The sequence below is a fragment of the Mixophyes fleayi genome, chromosome 4 (assembly GCF_038048845.1).
Source record: "Mixophyes fleayi isolate aMixFle1 chromosome 4, aMixFle1.hap1, whole genome shotgun sequence".
Classification (NCBI taxonomy): Eukaryota; Metazoa; Chordata; class Amphibia; order Anura; family Limnodynastidae; genus Mixophyes; species Mixophyes fleayi.
This window is the reverse complement of record NC_134405.1, coordinates 38391171-38414088: the sequence shown is the minus strand read 5'-3', so window position 1 is coordinate 38414088 and position 22918 is coordinate 38391171. Positions and strand designations below refer to the sequence as shown.

Sequence of the window (22918 nt, the reverse complement as noted above, 5' to 3'; positions counted from 1 at the left end):
ATTTTATGGCGACATTGTTGATGAGATACACATCAGTGTTACAGGAAGCAATGTATCCTAAATCTCCGCTTATCTCAACATGATCTGTGGTTATGACATATAGGTTAACCAAACGCAACACTGACTGTAATGAGGTATTCAGTTCTGTTATGATTTTTATTTAGTACATTATGGGCCTTAAGGTGTAAACGGATATGGTGTGTGATCAATTTACCAAGAATTCACTGTACAGTTACTGTAGATGAACTAACGTCCCGTAAGGTAAGCAACCTGCCTAACAAGACGCCCTTTGACCCATGACGTCTGTTTTCATATTCTGTGGAACTGTAAACATTTACTGGAACATTGTCTGTTCACATGCAAGGCTGGTACCAGTCTGCAGATGGTTAGACGACCTTCAGAGGAATCCTGGCTTTCATTGGAGGAGGGAAGACCGGCGATCCAGTCTATGTCTCACATGAGAGGAATCATGTTGTACCAGGAGAGTCACTAGACCACATATATTTAGTGCCATACTAGTGTAACTATCTGATCAGATTTAAAGAGAAAGTAAAGCCAGTATTTTGCTTTAATAAATATTATTATTATTATTATTATTATTACCATTTATTTATATAGCGCACTAATTCTGCAGCTCTGTACAGAGAACTCACTCACCTCAGTCCCTGCACCATTGGGCCTTACAGTCTAAATTCCCTAACACACAGACAGAGACTAGGGTCAATTTGTTAGCAGCCAATTAACCTACTAGTATGCCTTTGGAGTGTGGGGAGGAAACAGGAGCACCCGGAGGAAACTCACGCAAACACGGGAAGAACATACAAACTCCTCACAGATAAGGCCATGGTCGGGAATTGAACTCATGACCCCAGTGCTGTAAGGCAGAAATGCTAACCACTTATCCTTAGTAAAGTGTATTACTGAGCTGAATAATATAGAAGAAATCATTGGCAGTATTTGACTCCTATGCAGCAGGCTGCCATGTAAGGAGGGAGGGGCTTCGCTAGCAGAGCAGGCACAGTGTGACTGACAAACTTTCTGAGCAGAAATGCATGGTGTGGATTGGTTGATTCATGCCCAGGGGTCGGACCGGTGATGTCACAACAGGTCACATGACTGCGGTCTCGGCTTTTTTGACTTGATTTGGTTCCCTTTAAGACACCAAATATGCGGCAAGTACATCAGCTGTCTGTAATGGGGGATGCCATACCTCCCTACAGCCCCTAATTCTCCCAGAGGGGGTGGGGGCATAGCAATAATGTGGGTGGGGCTTTGGCAGATAGGTGTGGTTTGTATGGCACTGGATGTGGTTTGGGTGGATAATGGGAGGTGCTTATTTGTGTCCTGATTTTGTTTAGCAAAATGTTGGGGCGTAATGATTGACTTTTAAATAGAGCTACATCGAAATACGCTGCTTAGAGCCTTGCATTAAACCGGAAAGTATGGCATTTTTCTGGATTGTTTAACAGCCCTGTATAGTTTATTTTGTGTTATTTCATCTCTGTAATTTTTTCTGACTTGTTTGTTACCGTGTTATTTCCTGCGGAATACTTTGTGAAAACACTGCCATTAAAATTTAGCAAGAAGAAAAGTGTGTCACCGGATATATTCCTAGACACTGTGCAGTAATACGACTGGGACAGCTAATACAGTGACTTGTTTGTTTGTCGGTTTTCTTTGCTCTTTTTTACGAAATCAAGCATTTGGAAACCTTCTTCTACAAATAAGGGCCCCTCCAATGTTGCGCCATCCCCAATAATGATTCAGATTACTATCCAGCTGGCAATAGGGTTCGTCATCGTACCGGCCAAAGCTTCGCCCTGTGTGTGCGTAAGGGAAGGCTATATCCTGGTGTCAGTACTTGTGTCGCGCTATATCTGTTCTGTTGTCGCCATCTCAGATGACGACAACAGATCAAAATATTGTATTTTATTTTTCTTCAATAATATTTAAAAAATATCTATTTTTTTCATCTGTAAAATAAACTCAGTCTATATTCATACTTTGGGCTAGACTTATTAACTGCGGGTTTGAAAAAGTGGGGATGTTGCCTATAGCAACCAATCAGATTCTAGCTTTCATTTATTTAGTACCTTCTACAAAATGATAGCTAGAATCTGATTGGTTGCTATAGGCAACATCCCCACTTTTTTAAACCCGCAGCTTAGTAAATCTAGCCCTTTGTATTTTATTATATGCATTTATAACAGTAGCCCAAATCTGGGTCTTCAGTTCCTCTGCGCATAAACCATTCATGCCCAGGGGTCGGACCGGTGATGTCACAACAGGTCACATGACTGCGGTCTCGGCTTTTTTGACTTGATTTGGTTCCCTTTAAGACACCAAATATGCGGCAAGTACATCAGCTGTCTGTAATGGGGGATGCCATACCTCCCTACAGCCCCTAATTCTCCCAGAGGGGGTGGGGGCATAGCAATAATGTGGGTGGGGCTTTGGCAGATAGGTGTGGTTTGTATGGCACTGGATGTGGTTTGGGTGGATAATGGGAGGTGCTTATTTGTGTCCTGATTTTGTTTAGCAAAATGTTGGGGCGTAATGATTGACTTTTAAATAGAGCTACATCGAAATACGCTGCTTAGAGCCTTGCATTAAACCGGAAAGTATGGCATTTTTCTGGATTGTTTAACAGCCCTGTATAGTTTATTTTGTGTTATTTCATCTCTGTAATTTTTTCTGACTTGTTTGTTACCGTGTTATTTCCTGCGGAATACTTTGTGAAAACACTGCCATTAAAATTTAGCAAGAAGAAAAGTGTGTCACCGGATATATTCCTAGACACTGTGCAGTAATACGACTGGGACAGCTAATACAGTGACTTGTTTGTTTGTCGGTTTTCTTTGCTCTTTTTTACGAAATCAAGCATTTGGAAACCTTCTTCTACAAATAAGGGCCCCTCCAATGTTGCGCCATCCCCAATAATGATTCAGATTACTATCCAGCTGGCAATAGGGTTCGTCATCGTACCGGCCAAAGCTTCGCCCTGTGTGTGCGTAAGGGAAGGCTATATCCTGGTGTCAGTACTTGTGTCGCGCTATATCTGTTCTGTTGTCGCCATCTCAGATGACGACAACAGATCAAAATATTGTATATTATTTTTCTTCAATTATATTTAAAAAATATCTATTTTTTTCATCTGTAAAATAAACTCAGTCTATATTCATACTTTGGGCTAGATTTACTAAACTGCGGGTTTGAAAAAGTGGGGATGTTGCCTATAGCAACCAATCAGATTCTAGCTTTCATTTATTTAGTACCTTCTACAAAATGATAGCTAGAATCTGATTGGTTGCTATAGGCAACATCCCCACTTTTTCAAACCCGCAGCTTAGTAAATCTAGCCCTTTGTATTTTATTATATGCATTTATAACAGTAGCCCAAATCTGGGTCTTCAGTTCCTCTGCGCATAAACCATACTTGCCAACTTATGACAAGTATGTTACGGGAGCCTGCCGGGGAAGGTGGGCGTGCAGGGGACGGGGCTCCGAAAATCGCGTCATTTTGTACATATTTATAAATGTTTCTTTAATAAATAAAAAATACGAAATTGAAAGAGACCTTTATGTGCTGTAGGATTATGTTGGAATAATGATATTATTCGATGACACGTTGGCCTGGTGGCTATTTATATAATCGCTGTTATGTACACCGCTTCGCCTGCCGAATACGCCCTGCATCTTCTTCACTGGGAATATATTCAACTGTTTATTTGTGCTTAGGACAATTTATACAGATTATTTTGATATAAATGTGTACATCTGCAATTCTTTTCAAACTGAAATCTTTGTTATTAGTTGTTAACAGACACTTGACACGTTTACACCCATTATCTGCACTAATCAGCGACACTCATCTGCGAATTTCCTCTATCGAGTCACATTTCACAGTTCTGCTTCTCACACTCTGTGTTGCTTCCTCTGCGTGGACCATCTCTGCACGTCTCAAAACACAGACCCAAGATGCAATCACAAGAGAGGGTGACGAAGAAAGTCTAAACCCGCAGCTTGCTTTCTTATAAATAGCCACTGAGAATTTATATAACATATATGCACATTTTTTGGAACTTATAAGAACTAGAGATGCTCACTGACCCCCGTGAAGTGGTTTTGGTTTTTGGATTGGATCTGGATTAGCTTCGTGTTTTGGCTTTGGCAAAACCGCCCTCGTGTGTTTTGGTTTTGAGTTTTTTAGGCAAAAAACCTAAAATATGCTAAAATCACATCATTGTGCTTTTTTTTTTGTTCCTACATTCTTAATAACCTCAATAACACTAATTGCAAGTCATTTGCAGTCAATTCTGACCACCTCACAGGTCACAATATTATTTTCATACACTTTCGGACAAATACTGTAGCGACCTGGCTGGATGGTAAGCGACAGAGCAATGACACAAACACACGGCAGTTCCTAGCGCATCTAGGACACATTGCCCCACAGCAGTGGCAGAAAAGATAAATGGGGGTCCGCCCAACCTCCCACCCCCCGTGATGTTGGAGTTTAAAAATGAATCCAAAACTCGCGAGATCCGATATCCGAAGATGTAATGATGAAGTTTTGCCTCGTTTTCGATTCCGAGGGCGCACGACAATACCGAGCCGACTCGGATCCTCCAAGTTCGGGAACCGAGCCTGAGCATCTCTAATAAAAACTAACATATCTTTTGTAATTTTCTTTTATATATTTTTCAAAACATTAATGTATGCAAATCGGTTTATTACAGATGATGGTATTGAGATTAGACATTATGGGGGGTATTCAATTGTTAGCGTTAACGGGGAAAAACGAGCGCTCAAAAAATCTTAACCTGAGCGGCGAGCTGAAATTCCGCGAGTAAACTACCGTATTAATGCTTTTCGCGCGCAATATTACCGTATAAACGGCAATATTTTTTGAGCGCTCGTTTTTTTTCGTTAACGCTAACAATTGAATACCCCCCTATGGGACTGATTCATCTTAGGATGTAAGTTCCTTTGCGTGGTGCCATATCTAGCATGAAATAACTCGCTCAGAAATGGACTATACGCCAGTGAGCGCAACTGCATACAATTTATGTCCAAACGCTGATTGAACAGATTTCTCTGTTATTTTCCAGAGCATATTTATAGAAATGTGTTGATAGTTTCTTTAGTGAGGGGTTTTGTCTGTGGGATTGTTCAACTGACCTTTGAATGCGAGTTCGCCAATGCGTTGTTTTTGTTGCTCATTACGATGGGACGCTGAATATTATGGGTTGTCCCATACAAATTGGGTCTTGGAGAAATAATCAGCTATGGTTTCTGCGATTGCTGTTTCAAATTGTGGGATTTTTAGGAGGACGTCATTAAGCCTCCATGAAGTCCAACCTTTTGGGCACCAAAGGAAATTAAATTAGGGACAGCACGGTGGCTAAGTGGTTAGCACTTCTGCCTTACAGCACTGAGGTCAGGAGTCAATTACAGACCATGGCCTTATCTGTGTGGAGTTTGTATGTTCCCCCCTGTGTTTGCGTGGGTTTCCTCCGGGTGCTCCGGTTTCCTCCCACACTCCAAAAACATACTGGTAGGTTAATTGGCTGTGCTATCAAATTGACCCTAGTCTCTGTCTGTCTGTGTGTATGTTAGGGAATTTAGACTGTAAGCTCCAATGGGGCAGGGACTGATGTGAATGAGTTTTCTGTACAGCGCTGCGGAATTAGTGGCGCTATATAAATAAATGATGATGATGATGATGAAATTAAGCTGTGACTAGCGAATGGTCTGACCAAAGATTCGTCTCTGTTCGGGGAGTCCAGTAATAACTGGGATGAGGGGTAATTTTCATTGTGGAGGAAGCATTTTTATTTATGAATTTATCACTAAAGCTGACGACACACAGTCAGGTCCTGTTATGTTGTCCTATTGAACAATTGCTGGATCTGTAGACAGTTTTGTCACCTATGGAGGGAAATGTTACATATATATTGTTTTTCTTTGAATGGTACAAAACACAGCAGGCCTGTGTCTAGGGAGGCAGAGTTTCAGGGGCACAACGTGAATTTGAAACTTTTTTTTATGTGCAGAATTGCTGGATCCAGGGGCTGGCTGGGCTGGGGGGGCATCTGCCCATAGTGGGCTTCCTTGGACTAGGTCACTGGGCCACCAGCTTTTTTTTCCTCTAAAATGTTCTTAATAGGCTGTTGCCCCCCCCCCCCCCCAGGCTAAAATTTGCCAGCTGTCCCCTGGCTGGATCCCGCCCCAAAGTGGACAGCATCACAACGGGCCAATTAGAAAGTGATCTTGCTGCTTGGACCAAGATTGGCCAGTGTCTGATAATCCAAAGTGAACAACATTGGTCAAGGTGCCTGTCCCCGGGAAATGGGTAGTTATTTCCACATCTATGTCTAGGAGAGGGTGGATGTCTGAACTTTTTTCCAAAGTGATGGAATCGGGGGACATTTATGAAAACTAGTACACAGGTAAACTGCGGTATTGTCTCTCGCAGCCAATCAGATTGTAGCTGTCATTTTCTAGCAGGATTTAGACAATGAAAGCAAACATCCAATTGGTTGCTATGGCCAACACCACAGTTTTTGTGTTGCAGAATAACATTGTTCCCAGCCTCTTGACAGTGTTAAGAGTGTTCAGAAACTGGACGGAATATAGGAACAGTATAAAATATCACATACTTGCTAAATATATTTGTGACTCGATCACTAATAAATAACTTATGGTATAAATGTATTTAAAGGAAATAGCGCAGGGCGCTTATTTATATAATTGCAAATGTACTTATTTTTGATATTGTGGGTATGTTGGTAAAAGAGATATTTTTATTTCTGAGACCAGGGGAAGAAATTAGTTTGTTTTATCTTTGCTAGAGGAAATGCATGATTTCTGAGGTATATAGCTGATGTAATAAGCCTTTGTGGAGGAAGTCTTTTGTGTATCGTGATGTGAGGAAATGACTTGTTTGGGGGTTTGTACCTTTCTTTGGAAATGTGTATTCTGCGATTGTCTGAAGAAAGGATCCGTGTTAATCTCATGTTAATTAGACCTTTTGCTGTGTGAGGGTCTAGCACCTGAAGGCACAGGCAGGTTTAATTGGATTGCTGTTAGATTCCCTGTGTCCAACATAAGATGCAGGAAATCACAGCAAGTTTTAGGATATCACAGATAAGTGTAAATATTGTTAGCTCTGCATTGCATGTAAATTCATGTCTGGGTAAGCAAATTGCATCCTGATTCTAAAAATAGCTCAGACCTCAGTGGGCTGGCTTACCCTTAGAGTCTGTGTTCAAATCTGTTTTCAAAGCACTGTCTTGTATTGAAAACTGTTCTTCATGTTCCATCTGACCCGCTCCCCGGTACCTTCAACCAGGGTGAGCAAATAAATATCACTTGCTTCAAAGACCTACTTGGAAACCTCTCTATTCCTATGACCTACAGATTAGACCCAAAATGTAATCCGTTCCCGGCTGTTTCTGAGGTTTGGACCCAGCATCCAGTACCACCGCTCTGCCTGCTACCCAGCAACTCTGGCCAGTGTGACAGGCCAGGGGGGATCCATCCACAGCAACCCTGATCCATAGGAAGAGGTCAGGAGTACCAGCCCAGGTACACCAATAACGGGGTACACTCGCAGCGTCAGTTACCCAGAAGAGACCCGCTACTGGATGCCGGTAAAGGAGTCCAGTGGTGGCAGCATTTGTAAGCCCCTCCTACTGCGGTGAGAGGGCGCGTTTGCGAGACCGAAAGGGAACGGTGGCAAAGTAAGCCCAGCTGGTTCTCAGCAACAACAGACAGGGTGTCATAGGCGCTGCATCCTGTCACAGTGTTACTTATACATTAGTAAATAAGTTTAGCAAAGTGAAGTACTGATGTGTACAAACCTAGGTTGGTTAGCTGTTGCATTTGTATCCATAGCCCCATCCGTGGTCACCCTTGGATCTACACATTCTTCTTTTTTTAATGTTGTGACTTGTTGCTTCTACTGTCTCAGTGGTATTAATATATTTCATGAACCCACATTTATGAATTTGGCATGGCTCATGTGATTGCCATGTGATAATGATCATTTTCCCCCGTGTGACCTTGGACTATTTACCGTCTTGTTCAATTATTTTTACACTTGCAAGGACGTTATACAAAGTGATTAACTTTTTTAGCAATGGAAATCAATCAAGCAAAAGTTAGTTTTAAAAAAAAAAAAATCTCCCAATTTATCTTGTTTCTTTATTTAAAGCCCTGCTCCTAATTTAACTTATTTCTTTATTTAAAGCCCTGCTCCTAACTCCTTTGCCTCAGTTATTACCTCCACTCCCACACTTGGTGCCACCAAATTGGTGTCTTCCCCTTCCCCTTAGGATGTAAACTGTCACAAGCAGGGTCCTCTTTCCTTGTGCTCTCCTTCTACTATTCCATCACCCCCTGTATCTCTAGGTCTGCTTTCCTAGCCCTGTCTTCCTGAGCTTAGGCCTACATCACATTGGACATTACCATCGCTCCCACTCATTGTCCTGTAAATAATTTCATCTGCATTACCAAGTTATCTGTGTAATCTGTCAATTAGCAGATGTCTGGTCTTTGTATAATTATGTTCAGTTTAATAATGTATTATATAATGTATTATGAATCATTGCTGTCTGTGTATTGTATACTGTAAATTTCATGTACAACACTGCAGACCTTTTGAGGCGCCTTATAAATAAAAGATAATAATAACTATGTATTAAGTCATGCAAAATTGGGCATATCATGTGAAAGGGTACTTTAACATGAAATAAATGGAAACTATACAGACTTATATGTTTGCGGTCCTGTTAATTTCATGCATAATTCTATCACCTTTAATTCTAATTTTTTTTTACCAGTTCGACATAACTAAAAAAATGTTGTAGTTATGTTGTTTTTCTCTGTATTTTACCAATGCTATTCCATACGTCGTGGAAAAAGTGCCACAATTCAGACCTTTTTATAGTATAAAAAAATACAATCCCATAGATTGTAAACTTGCGAGCAGGGCCCTCTTACCTCCCTGTCGGTATGTATTACCCAGTATTCCTTTTGGACTGCGCAATCAGACACCACCAAGGCTGTGCTTGCAGTCTAGCTGCGCCCTCAAGAAGCAGCTACACCAGTGCCCAAGATTCCACTTACGGGCCTGTTTCCAGGATACTCTCACAATACAGGACTAAAAGACCCTAAAAATAAGACTTTGTCTGAGCACTGGTGTGTACAGAATCCCATATCTCCCAACGTTGAGAATCCCGAAAGCTGGACTAAATAAGCTCCGACCCCGCCTGCCCAAACCCCACCCACAAGTGAGAAAATGTGTCTAATCCCGCCCACTTTCCCATTAAGCCCCTCCCCCTTTGTGGCTGCAAATCGGGACGTCCCGCCAAACTAGGGACAGTTGGGAGGTATGGAATCCTGACTCAATCACGTAGTGTACAACAAATTGTTCATCACATATCAATCAAAATACACTCGAGGTCTTGTTGTGAGAGATTATTTTCTTTCTTTTTTTTGTTGTTCAGAGAATATTATACAGCTTTATACATAGGACAGTATGCCGTGAGATCAGATGGAAATAAATAAAACGCCCAGACTATGAAAATATTTCACAGATGTAATAGGACACATTTAGCCCTCTAGGAGCTTGTTACTACATGGTTTAAACGTTCCACCCACCAATAAACATTCATTCACTCTGCACACACACGGCCTCTTATGTACCATTCATATATCAGTATACGCCTTTGGCCATCTTAAATCCAGACTCCATTAAGGGCGCTAACGTAACGGCAGCTGGTCTTCTGGCTCAGCACAGAGAGCTTATCTGACTTTTGCTGCAGCCCCATTTGCAGCAGGTACTGGACAAGCCCAGCGCCACCTCGCGTCCTCTCCTCGGGGAGTCTTCCGATGCCGCTGTGGCCCCGTGCCTGGCCCCTGTGGGGTCCCTCCAGCTTTGGGAGTTTCCGTAGTCCATGATCTCGCTGTTGTGTTGGCGCAAGTCTGCCCACTCGCTAAACATTTCTTCTTCGTCTGCGTCTATGTCCGTGGATCCTAGGCTCCGAAAACCATCCGCAGGGTCCCCTGGAAGGCAGAAATGCTATGTAAGCATTCAAATATACATGCACAGCAACACTCACATGTTTCATAGACATGCACAATGTGTATATGTTTATGGCATTTGCATATGAATGTGTTTTAGGTAACATTTAAATCCACATCTCAAAGGCTGTGTATAGCCGAGCTACATAATATACATGACATAACTGGAGTGCTTTCACTCGTCTACAGTAGGTTTCCATATTGGGAGCAAGGGGCTTCTAAGCAGGCAGAGTTTGAGTGACAGCTTTACAAACTTGCTGTGCAAAAAATGCACTAGGTGGATTGGTGGATTCATACTCGGGGGCAGGGTTAGTGATGTCACAGTAACTCAAATGACTGCATTCTGAGCTTTTTGACCTGTGTGAGATCCCAGCAAGACACTGTCCTAAACATGTGAGAGGTGCTTTAGCTGTCTGTAATGGAGTAGAGAGAAAATACTTATCTTTTTAATGGAGCTGCAATGGCCGCTCAGTTTAACAATGAATATTGTATTTTACCTCCATGTTTCAAACTTGAAAATGTAACTTTAAACGATTACGCCATGAAAGTGAGCAGGTAAAATGATGATAGAATGAATGGTGGAGATAATGATTATCTTTTATTTACATGATGGAATGAATGCTGGGATGATGAAATTAAGGGTAGTATAATAAGCGAGACGAGGGTACAAATGTTGAAATGAGGGGTTTAATGCTTAACATTTTTTTTTAATTTAGACTTACTCACAATTGTGGCTGCTGCATATTTCTGTCATAATGTTCATGATAGTCTATGCTTAGGCATAGTAACACGAGCCGCAATTAGCCGTATAAAACATTTATTCTAATTATTTACAGTTCTTAAATAGTTAAGCAGTGCCAACGATGTATAATTAAAATATAACATCTGTTGGCTTAGCACACAGGAAAATAAAATAAAAATAAAAGTCAAACAAAGATTTTAAATCTTGTGGTGGTAAATGCATTGCAGAGCTGACAGCTAGAGCCGCTGGGAGAGGTTTACAGCAGCTGATTGAAGAACAACAAAAGATCCGTTTGATAAAATGAGAAAAAAGTTAAACATACGGAAACTCATTGACAAGAAGTGTTTCTGTGAGATAGTACCACATTACCACAAGACAATGAGACCCACGTAGACTTTTTTAACAAACAAGTTTTGTACTGTTGTGGCACGAAGTAACATTAAGCGGATTGTCATTTATCAAGGATGTCCTCCTATAACATTAAGGGGTATATTTACTAAACTGCAGGTTTGAAAAAGTGGAGATGTTACCTATAGCAAGCAATCAGATTCTAGCTGTCATTTTGTGTAATCTACTAAATAAATGAAAAGTTGAATTTGATTGGTTGCTATAGGCAACATCTCCACTTTTTCAAACCTGCAGTTTAGTAAATATAACCCCAAGTCTTCCCTTTGCAAGTGATCTATGGGAAGATTTATATGGCTGTCACTGCACAAATTTTTTTTTCCTCAGTTGGAAACATTTGGGTTCTGCTCATTCCTAAGGAGAGTGTAATATGATTTTAATCTGAGCTAGTCAGTCATGAAGCTCAAGTGATAGCAGAGGAAGGAGAGGGGTGGGGGATTATGCTATGATCGTGCATTCTGACAAGAGGGACATTCCAAAGCCTATCAGGTCACTGATAGGTCATGTGACTGTGGTTACCGTGGCAATTGCATGACACTTAGCAAGACCTATGTTGGCATGAATTGTGTAACCAGTGCTTACACCTGCGGTCGATGAGGAAGAGTGTCAATTCAGGACACTTGCTGTGAATGCTAACCAAATAGGGAAGGCAGAATCTAAAAGACACTGCTGTGCCACCGTTTCTCCCAACCATAGGCACAAACAGAAGTGATTATGGGGACTTTGCAAACAACAGGTTATATCCCTTCCATTCTATTTGGTGTGCAGAGATACTGGAATTAGTTTCTAAGTGGTTGGGTGAATCGGCTCTAATGTTGAAAAATTCACAACAAATTCTCGAACTTTGCATAGACTAAACAAGTTTAGCTGAATTCAAGCCGCTGGGAACATGTTAGAGCTTAAATGGCTGAATTGTATAGTATTTTTAATGGATTACCATGCAAACTGTCAACTATACCATTTTGCCACGTAAGCTCAAACAACCGACAGTTGTTATTTTATTTTTATTGTAATGTCTTTTGCTTAAACTACAAACTCAGACCACAAACTCGGTTGTAGCAGTTGGACCTGAATTGGACTGGCCCAGAAATCCCGACTGTACTCCAAACATGATCACAACCTCAAACCGGCTACATTTGATGGAGTGCTGAACCGATTGGAATAATTGTAGCACCTCTTTTGGTGTCAAGGTTGAATGCCGGACTCTTGGAATGTGGGCTGTATCTGATTGATAGATTAATTCAAGGGAAATATCAGCCCCATCACTTAATTGTGAAAAGGGACCTTTCCCGCATCAATTATAGGACAGGCTGCACCCATTCTATGGAATTCTCTCCCTCGTACATTAAGACTCTCCTCTGGTTTACAATCTTTCAAGCGTTCTCTGAAAGCCCACCTCTTCAGACAAGCTTATAATATTCCTCAACCACCCTCTTAACCTCACTACATTACCCTATTACCACCCGTTACTCAATTTCACACAAGACAACTACCCCCCTGATCAACATTGTTGTCTGACAGGATCATTTAGCTTATGAGTCACTTTTACCTTTGCAGTCTTGCTGGACCAAAATGCAAAATATAGATTTAACCTCATGTATCAAACTCCCATTGTCCCATAGATTGTAAGCTTGCGAGCAGGGCCTTCTCACCTCTTTGTCTGTTTTACCCAGTTTGTTTATTAGTTTACTGTCTTTGTCCCCAATTGCAAAGCGCTACGGAATATGTTGGCGCTATATAAATAAATGATGATGATGATGACAGCAACTGAGGTCATGAGACGTTCAGGCAATTTGGAGAGTAGAGTGATGGCATCTGGTCACTGGGAGCTTTATGGTGCAATATAGGCGGACATAATACATTACACTCTTGAGTATGATACTGAGAATTACACCCAGCGTAAAGAGCAAGAATAACAATCTGGGGAGTAATTCATAGATCCAAAGTAAGAACAGATACTGAGAATGACACCCATCAAACGGAACCGGACGGAGGTTCTATTATGAAAGTGTCTAAAGAGAAGTTTCATTGTGGAATTGTCCCAGCATACAATAATAACTACTGAGAATTACAGTCAGGAGAAAAAAACAGAACTGGTCCTTCGCAGCTGTTCTTGTATAAACAATCACACATAAAATATACATACAGCACAGTCACAAACAGAAACTTCCAAGAACAAATGGTTAAACACTGGGAAAGTCCCTGTAAACCAGGGGTCGGGGAACTTTTTTACCTTTTACCCCAAAATATATTTAGATAGGCCGACGTTACCCCCTTGATTTGAAAGGAAGGAAATCATATATTATTAATTATTGGAATTCAAAATTTTATTGAATCTACTCAGAATTTCTTTGAAAGCTTCAACTTCAAAACTTCAGGTTTTGGAGAAATGATGTTGCTTCATTTTTGATACCAGAGCATCAATATTGGGGCATTTTGATGTCAGAGCAATTTGGATACAGTCTTCAGCGTCCAATCGATTTCTCTGCATTGTTTTTATGTTCGTTAGAGTGGAAAATCCTTGTTCGCAAAGGTAGGTTGTGGCAAAAGGCAGCAACTTTTTGACTTTCTCCCCATGTGCAATTTTGAATGCCTTTGCAGCTATTGACATCCAAAAATATGACAGATCTGCTTTGTTTTCAAATGCAATACGTGCTTCATTATTGCATCGAAGCTCAAGAAGTTCCTCTGCCAATCCTTGAGGCTCTTCTGGTGTAACAGCAATTTCACATTTAAAGGGGTCTACAATCCAACTGACAGCATGTGAATCGGCAGCATTACCCCCAGGAGTTTCATTTGTACCCCATTTGGGGTAATTTACCCCTGTTCCCTGACCACTGCTGTAAAGCAATGCTAAGTGACATCTATAAGCTAAAAGATGCAAAACAAAGTGCAGGTTTCATAAAGGTAGAAAAGGATCAGTCCGGCATTAAGGCTCATCTATCAGAGGCTATTGAACTATGCTGGTTATGTTCTGTGACATCACATCCAATACTGGCCTGATAAAAATACAGCAATTCGTGGTGATGTGACCGGTTATGTTGGTAAATGCGAATAAAGATGACCCCCTTTGACCTGTGTGTGTGTGACACCCTCCGACCACCCTTAAAGATGTCAGAAGCTGCTCTCACAGTAATGTCACTAATAATCATACCAACACACACAGACCGGCAGAGGTAAGACACTTAGAAATATTAGTCTCTGACCCACATCCTTAAATATTAGTCTCTGACCCACATCCTTAATAGTGGTGAGAAAATATTGACTAAGATACATGCGTCAGGAAAGCGGTTATTAGTTTATCTCTATACTGTCAAGGAAATGTCTCAGCACTTTTAGAATAGATTTTACTGACCTAATCACTGAGGTAAACTTTCAACAAAACATTGTTTTGCAAGAATCTGGGGGGAGTAAATTGTGATGGTTCACTATCCTACATTATGTCAAATTTATATATTTTCTTTACTATAGTTCAGTATTTTCCTTTGAGAAAATTACTGGTAATAAACAGCATGGGTCGGTATATATTTCTTTCTTTTTACATTTTTAAAAATGACAGAAAAATACAGATACAGTGAAGAATTAAAATAAGAAAAGGAGATTAGTCACTTAGCAGAGATAACAACTGCTAAGACTTAAGTTCTCAAACTCTTGTATAACTATGGGTCCCCACATGCTTTTTTAGCCTAGCAGGGATTACTGGGACTTGTAGTTCCACAACATCTGGAGGCGCACAGGCTGTCTATCTCGGACATAAAGGAAACTTAGGACTATCTTGGATATAAACGCTGATTAACCAGGGGGGGGGGGGAATATATACATTATATAGGATAATTGATATATATTATAGTTATGTAGATTAAAATTTTGGATTATCATTACCTGTCTGCATGACCTCACTTCTCCTCCACCGGGACCCTCCACAAGTGAAGATGACGGCCCGTATGAATTCTCTCCCGCACAGCTTCACCCCGAATGGAGGCACTCTGGCACTGGCATGGGTGCCACTATGCCACGTCAGCAGCCACAGGATCGTTAGGATGGCCGGTGCCAGGCGTTGCATGTTGCTGGATGGGTCCTGGGCAGTGCAGGTGGCAGGGAAGAATCTGAGTATCTCCAGTACTGCTCGTCATCCTCTTATAGGCGGACGCCGTGGACCTGAGGTAAGAGATAAGGACCTTGCTCACCGGCCCCCTCCCAAGACCAGTCCTGAGAGCAAAGATAACCTTTCAAAAGCATAATCAAGCAAGAATTATTCAGGGCTCGTCAGAGGCAGCAATCACCCTGAACACATGCAGAGAATCACATTCACTCACTATTTCACCATTAGAGGTGCTTGGTGGAGGGAGATTAAGCTGGAGTTGAATGCACTTTCCTGTGATGTCACAACTTGTTACTGGTGCTTAGTGATGTCATCGTTTAGAACACTGATGTTTTGTAAGTGATAACCCAGGAGTTCCATGACCTGTATAAGGGCTCACAGCCTGCCCCCCTGTGACTAGGATGGTCGCCGACCATCCTGGTGACGTCATACACCATACCTATACCAATAGGCACAGTACATTATCCAATCTCTTTATGCACCATTGTTTTGAGATACACAAACTGTATACACTGCGTAAACAGCAATTTGTGGAATAAAAGTTGTTGTCTTACATTACAGTCTTTACTACCAAGATCCAGATTGTCCCTGTGAGATGACTGATCCTGATGTTGCTCCTGTGAAGACAAAACACAGCATAGATGAGACCAAAAATAAAAATATCTTATAACAAACAGGTCTCTACGTCTCTCAGTGACTGCGATGAGTTGAACACACCCAACAAAGGGTCTAATAATAAAATAGGAACAGATTGTTCATGCCAAACAGGAAGCAGGAAGTAACGTGCGTTCCGGAGTGGAATGAACGCCCATTACCGTATCGCAAAGGACAACTTTTTTCCTAAAAGTGGCGAGACTAAGGCTCGGCTACCTCATCACGATTGACACAGTGGCATACTTGCCAACTCTCCCTGAATGTCAGGGAGACTCCCTGAAATAGGGGGGATCTCCCGCACTCCCTGAAGAGTCTGGCATTCTCCCTGATGCTGAGCACAAGACGTGGTCGGCTTCGCCATCTGTGGCATGATGACACGGTTCAGAAATTGTGTCCTATATCCATGTATTGATGCCTATGGAGGTGGCCATTTTCATGGAGACCAAGATTTAATCAAAGACTGACAGATAAGACAACATGACTTCAGTAATGGAGACAGAAATGTAAAAGACACTTCAGTCTCCATAGATTCATTAGCTGCTTTTCTTTAACGCATAGTTGCCTACCCTTCCGGAATGTCCGGGAGACTCCCGCATTTCAGGGCAACCTCCCAGTTCTCGCACAGAAATAGATAAGTGGCGGAGGGGGGGGGCTTAATGGCGCAAATATTGTGTCATCTTAGCCATGCCCCCTGCTGTAATGGGCCAAAATTGTGACAATTGTTTAGGGGGCAGTGCCAAAATAATGCGATTCATCAAGCCCCGCCCCCGCACGCTCACCTCACCTGGGAACTCCCTGAAGCCAATGAGGAAAAGTTGGCAAGTATGTACAAAGGGAACCCCAGCTCCCGTTTCCGACTATACGGCAAGTACTGTGGGCGTCAGTGGGCCCAAAATTCTTCTATATATCGGAACTCTGCTATTCAGATTTTTGTGACATCAGACAAACAATTCCCCAGGTCTCGCTGGCATGGGGTGGACTACTGCACATGGATCGTAGTGGTACGAGTCCCAGCGCAATCTTTGTTCTGGCAATAACAGAAGCATATTGTAAAAAAAATGCTCCATTCCTGGCCAGTATTGCAGAGGCAGCTAGGTATTGCACTAGGGGGTGTCTGGGCAAGGCGGCATCTGCCCTCGGACCAGTCCCATGGTGGGCTACCTTGGGCTGGTTCACTGGGCCTCTGGGAAGTCCTTGCTGTTGCATGGAGCCTGACTACTGTAAGATAGATCATCCTTGCTGGTGTCTCATCCACTATCAATTGCCCCTATCAGTATAAAAGAAAAAAAATCGCATTACCTCTGCCAATCCGTGCCCACAATTTTAGGGTATACCAGCCACAGTGGGCATGCCCTTGCCCCCAAGAAGAGGTTCCACTATCCTAATGCCCTGTGGACCTCTTCTATGGGGCAACGGTGGCTTTCAAAGAAAAAAAAAACCAAATAAATATAACTGTGATTAGCCGCCTATAAACACGAGCGTCCACAATTCAACAGATGCTTTTTGTTGTTTGAATTAAACGAAAAAACTTCCATGAATGCTACATGTCACATGTATTGCAAGTAAGACAAAGCAGGTATTGTTCTGTTTAGTGTGATACTTTGGCCAGTATCTGGAGGTCACAGCTGATGTACTTTAGCTGCAGTGACGTACATATGTATAAGGTGGTACCGGTTGATTTGCCACCTTTTGTTTTCAGACTGTTGCATCACAATTAGAAGGAGGACGGAATCCTGTGTATTCTGAGCAGACATGCTGCATATAACACATAGATCACACTCTGGGGGTTCTAGAACGTTGTGTAAGATGCTGGAACAACCTAGTGCAGTTTAGAAAATTCAAGCAAATACATCTGTGGCTATAACAGTAAGTGCTATTAATTTTAGAACACTTTAAAAAATACAAATTGTAATGTTTATAATGGAGATCACACCCTACATGATTAATAGCACACCATGTAAATCCCGTAAACTGCATAACAACTGATACCCGGCATTTCTTGTGACCCCCCCTTTTCCCTGAAATAAATACATGAGATTTGTTTGCTGAAAAAAGTGATCATAGCTTTATTTTAATCAATCTTTTGAAATGGTGGCAAAGATAAACAGCAGTGCGTCCGTCAGCTCCAGCCGTAACCATAATCACACCCAATAAGAGGGGGCCCTTCATGCCCCCGACACCTCTTCCTGCGGTTCCCACCCCCCTTAACCCTGGTCTCTTACAAGACCCCCATAAGCATGGCATTGTTCATTTCAACCGCTCCGTCAAAGGAGGGTATCCCCATGGCTGCCACTTGCGCCCCCCCATGGCCACTGACTGCAGTGCTTTTCCTCCTTGTGCCTCGTCTCCAAATTAAACACATGTTAACATACTATACAAACTATAATCCATTGTCACGAACACCCAGCCTGTCCCAGATACAGCAATCTGAACAGCTGGCCGTGACTGGCGTTCTTAGCAATTGATACGTCTTTTCTGCCACCGCAAAGGATTTATTTTGGTGTCCTTACGTTCAACAGAACCACTTATTACTGTTTTGGCTCCCAGGGGTGATGCAGCGCTGTCACAGGGGTGTCGTGAAAGGAAGAAGAAAAAAAAACAAAAAAAAAAAACAACTTACTAATCCGGCAGCACCAGGGACCCAGCATCCTCCTCCCTCCTCACTGAATGTCGGGCATGACTTCATCACTCCCGACATTCAGTGACGAGTGGCAGGAGAGAGGATACTGGGTGCCGGGCACCGCCGAATTGGTAAGAAGACAGAAGAAAAGACAGAAGAAATAGAAGAAAGAAGGCCAAGTATGGTAAGTAAAGAAACAGAGGGGAATGGTAATAGGAAACAGCAATAGAGGGGCAAAAGAATGAAGGAGGGGGCAGAGTGAGGATGCAGAGGGGCAGAGTGAGTGGAGATGAAGGAGGGCACAGAGTGTGCAGAGATGAAGGAGGGCACTGAGTGTGTGGAGATGAAGGAGGGCACAGAGTGTGTGGAGACAAAGAAGGGCACAGAGTGTGTGGAGATGAAGGAGGGCACAGAGTGTGTGGAGATGAAGGAGGACACAGAGTGTGCGAAGATGAAGGAGGGCACAGAGTGTGCGAAGATGAAGGAGGGCACAGAGTGTGTGGAGATGAAGGAGGGCACAGTGTGTGCGAAGATGAAGGAGGGCACAGAGTGTGTTGAGATGAAGGAGGGCACAGAGTGTGTTGCGATGAAGGAGGGCACAGAGTGTGTGGAGATGAAGGAGGGCACAGTGTGTGCGGAGATGAAGGAAGGCACAGAGTGTGCGGAGATGAAGGAGGGCACAGAGTGTGCGGAGATGAAGGGGGGCACAGAGTGTGCGAAGATGAAGGAGGGCACAGAGTGTGTTGAGATGAAGGAGGGCACAGAGTGTTTGGATATGAAGGAGGGCACAGAGTGTGTGGAGATGAAGGAGGGCACAGAGTGTGTTGAGATGAAGGAGGGCACAGAGTGTGCTGAGATGAAGGAGGGCACAGAGTGTGCTGAGATGAAGGATGGCACAGTGTGCGGAGATGAAGGAGGGCACAGTGTGCGGAGATGAAGGAGGGCACAGAGTGTGCGGAGATGAAGGAGGGCACAGATTGTGCGGAGATGGAGGAGGGCACAGATTGTGTGGAGATGAAGGAGGGCACAGAGTGTGTGGAGAAGAAGGAGGGCACAGATTGTGTGGAGATGAAGGAGGGCACAGAGTGCGTGGAGATGAAGGGGGGCACAGAGTGCGCGAAGATGAAGGAGGGAACAGAGTGTGCGAAGATGAAGGAGGGAACAGAGTGTGCGAAGATGAAGGAGGGAACAGAGTGTGCGAAGATGAAGGAGGGAACAGAGTGTGCGGAGATGAAAGAGGGCACAGTGTGTGCGGAGATGAAGGAGGGCACAGTGTGTGCGGAGATGAAGGAGGGCACAGAGTGCGTGGAGATGAAGGAGGGCACAGAGTGCGTGGAGATGAAGGAGGGCACAGAGTGCGTGGAGATGAAGGAGGGCACAGAGTGCGCGGAGATGAAGGAGGGCACAGTGTGCGGAGATGAAGGAGGGCACAGTGTGTGCGGAGATGAAGGAGGGCACAGAGTGCGTGGAGATGAAGGAGGGCACAGAGTGCGTGGAGATGAAGGAGGGCACAGAGTGCGTGGAGATGAAGGAGGGCACAGAGTGCGTGGAGATGAAGGGGGGCACAGAGTGTGCGGAGATGAAGGAGGGCACAGAGTGCGCGGAGATGAAGGAGGGCACAGAGTGCGCGGAGATGAAGGAGGGCACAGAGTGCGTGGAGATGAAGGAGGGCACAGAGTGCATGGAGATGAAAGAGGGCACAGTGTGTGCGGAGATGAAGGAGGGCACAGAGTGTGTGGAGATGAAAGAGGGCACAGTGTGTGCGGAGATGAAGGAGGGCACAGAGTGCGCGGAGATGAAGGAGGGCACAGTGTGTGCGGAGATGAAGGAGGGCACAGAGTGCGCGGAGATGAAGGAGGGCACAGAGTGCGTGGAGATGAAGGAGGGCACAGAGTGTGTGGAGATGAAGGAGGGCACAGAGTGTGTGGAGATGTAGGAGGGCACAGAGCGTGTGGAGATGAAGGGGGGCACAGAGTGTGTGGAGATGAAGGAGGGCACAGAGTGTGTGGAGATGAAGGAGGGCACAGAGTGTGTGGAGATGAAGGGGCACAGATTGTGTGGAGATGAAGGAGGGCACAGAGTGTGTGGAGATGAAGGGGCACAGATTGTGTGGAGATGAAGGAGGGCACAGTGTGTGCGGAGATGAAGGAGGGCACAGAGTGCGCGGAGATGAAGGGGGGCACAGAGTGTGTGGAGATGAAGGAGGGCACAGAGTGTGTGGAGATGAAGGGGCACAGATTGTGTGGAGATGAAGGGGCACAGATTGTGTGGAGATGAAGGGGGGCACAGAGTGTGTGGAGATGAAGGAGGGCACAGAGTGTGTGGAGATGAAGGAGGGCACAGAGTGTGTGGAGATGAAGGGGCACAGATTGTGTGGAGATGAAGGAGGGCACAGAGCGTGTGGAGATGAAGGAGGGCACAGTGAGAGTTAGCTGTAAATTATTCTTTGACAGAAATATAATTGAAAAAAATATTTAAAAATATTATTTTCCCTTGGATTTATGTGTATTATTTTTGCATACAACTAAATAAGTATTTCTGTCCTGACCTAAATACTTATTACGTTTTTTTGACCCAACTACTTATAAAACGGGACTGCTCGGTAATTAGTTTGGAGGGGGTGCCTTGAAAAAATTATGGAGACTATAAGGGTGCCACGAACCGCAAAAGTTTGGGAACCTCTGTGTTCGTGTGATATGATATTGGGGGAGGGAGAGTAGGAAGTTAATAGAGGAGAGTCATGAATACAACAGTAAAAAGAATTAAAAAAAAAAACTATGCTAAGGAGTTAGCCCTAGGTTCTTAGAATTGCCTAGACAGGTACCCAAATACAGTGTAGTGTGTCCAATAAGTCTGTCTTTAATGAGCTTAGAAGAGGTGGAACCGGAGATGTCCGCTGTTTTAATTAATTATTTTTTCAATAACAACTATTACTGTTAATAAAGGATATAAATTGGAAGTCAGGAATTGCGATTTCCAATGTCTGTAATTAGCCGGTAGGCCCGTTACTGGGTCTGTACTTACTCTAATATTAAAGCAATTATCAATAAAATCAATTACCTGGTTCCAAAATGTGTCCATTTTTCTACAGCTCCAGAGGTGGTGGTTTAGATTTGCCTGTTGATCTTTACATTTTGGGCACATCCCCGATTCCTCCTCAATCGTATGCTTACGCCGGAACTGTAATATATAAACTCTATCGATTTTTTTTATGAGGACCTCCTGTAATCTGGTGGAGCGGAGAGATGTCAACATGACTATCTGTTTGAAATGCTTCCTGTGTTTTTTTCCAGAGTAAATTCTGGATCCATGTATTGGTATCTTATCCTACATGTTTGTCTTTATAAATACAATTATGTAAACTATCATCCTTCTTTATTAATGAGAGAACATAATGGTGATTATCCATCTTTTCTTTCAGCTGTTGGAAGCTATACGTAGTTCCTCCTGGATCAAATATGTCTTTAATTGCTACTATATGCCTTTATTTCTCCAAGCTAGGAAAGTGGAGTTCTTTAAACTTGGCATAAACGCCGCGTTCGCCATATTGGAATATATCTAGTATATCTATAGTTTCTGTTATACTTTTCGTTGATATGTATCCAGGCTTTACATAAAATGTTCTTTTGGACCTGTTCTAGGATGAGAGATCTTGTTAAGTGTAAAAGTGTATCAGACAAGTATTTCCTACTGTCCCGGAATATGAGAAGACTGAATTTCAGGGAGTTCTACCAGACTCCTGGGAGAGTAGGTTTCCCTCTACTTCCCGCTTCCCGATCTTCTTACAAAACAGGTGGGGCAGTGATGATGAGATTTTCTGCAAAATAGCATTATCAGGGACCCATCCTCCCACTGCGCGATGATGACAATAGTGGCATTGCGCTGCGGGGGTATCATATGGCCACGTTCCCTGCACTTGCCCTTCGGACATACCGCTCAGCATCTAGGGAAGGGGAGGTAACAAAAAGTAGGCAAGTTTGCTTTGAAACAACCCGTGCTTCTGTAATAACTGCACCAAGGAGGGGCACCAGATCGTGCAGGTAGGTACTGGCAATGTTGGTGGAGGAACTGCAACTATCCATACAGGTGTATTCAGTAAACAAATCATATTCAAGCAGCTTCAATGCCCCAGTCTCCAGCACTGAAATCTCACGGGGGGACTCTGTTGCAGGAGGGGCAATTATAAGACACATTCAAGGGACTGCTGGTTGTTATTTATCCTCCCGCTCACCACTCCCATTCCTGATTTGTAGAGCCGCCGTCGGGAGGGTACAGGGAGTACAGCAGTATAGGGCCCGGCAGCAGT

At 43.3% G+C, this 22918-nt stretch overlaps 1 protein-coding gene across 4 annotated transcripts; it reads right to left on the bottom strand.

Annotated features, from left to right (window-relative positions):
* Positions 1 to 9590: 9590 nt before the first annotated feature.
* On the bottom strand, positions 9591 to 21799 carry RLN3 (relaxin 3). 4 transcript variants are annotated; one of them, XM_075206592.1, is made up of 5 exons: positions 21673 to 21792; positions 17154 to 17259; positions 15893 to 15955; positions 15119 to 15445; positions 9591 to 10071 (listed from the first exon to the last, which is right to left on the bottom strand). In XM_075206592.1, exons 4-5 carry the CDS (start codon positions 15297 to 15299, stop codon positions 9797 to 9799), a joined length of 456 nt encoding a protein of 151 aa, XP_075062693.1. In that variant the 5' UTR covers positions 15300 to 15445; positions 15893 to 15955; positions 17154 to 17259; positions 21673 to 21792; the 3' UTR covers positions 9591 to 9796. The 4 variants fall into 4 exon arrangements, with proteins under 4 accessions (XP_075062693.1, XP_075062691.1, XP_075062692.1 ...); XM_075206590.1 differs by having other exon boundaries at positions 15119 to 15955; positions 21673 to 21799; XM_075206591.1 differs by lacking the exon at positions 17154 to 17259 and having other exon boundaries at positions 15119 to 15955.
* Positions 21800 to 22918: the final 1119 nt, after the last annotated feature.

What these genes read in the sequence shown, in the direction of transcription:
- RLN3 (XM_075206590.1), bottom strand. Translation starts at nt 15,299, where the DNA reads ATGCAACGCCTGGCACCGGCCATCCTAACGATCCTGTGGCTGCTGACG. An exon ending in AAGTGAGGTCATGCAGACAG is followed by an intron (nt 10,072 to 15,118) that starts GTAATGATAATC and finishes TCTGCCTTCCAG; the next exon opens with GGGACCCTGCGGATGGTTTT.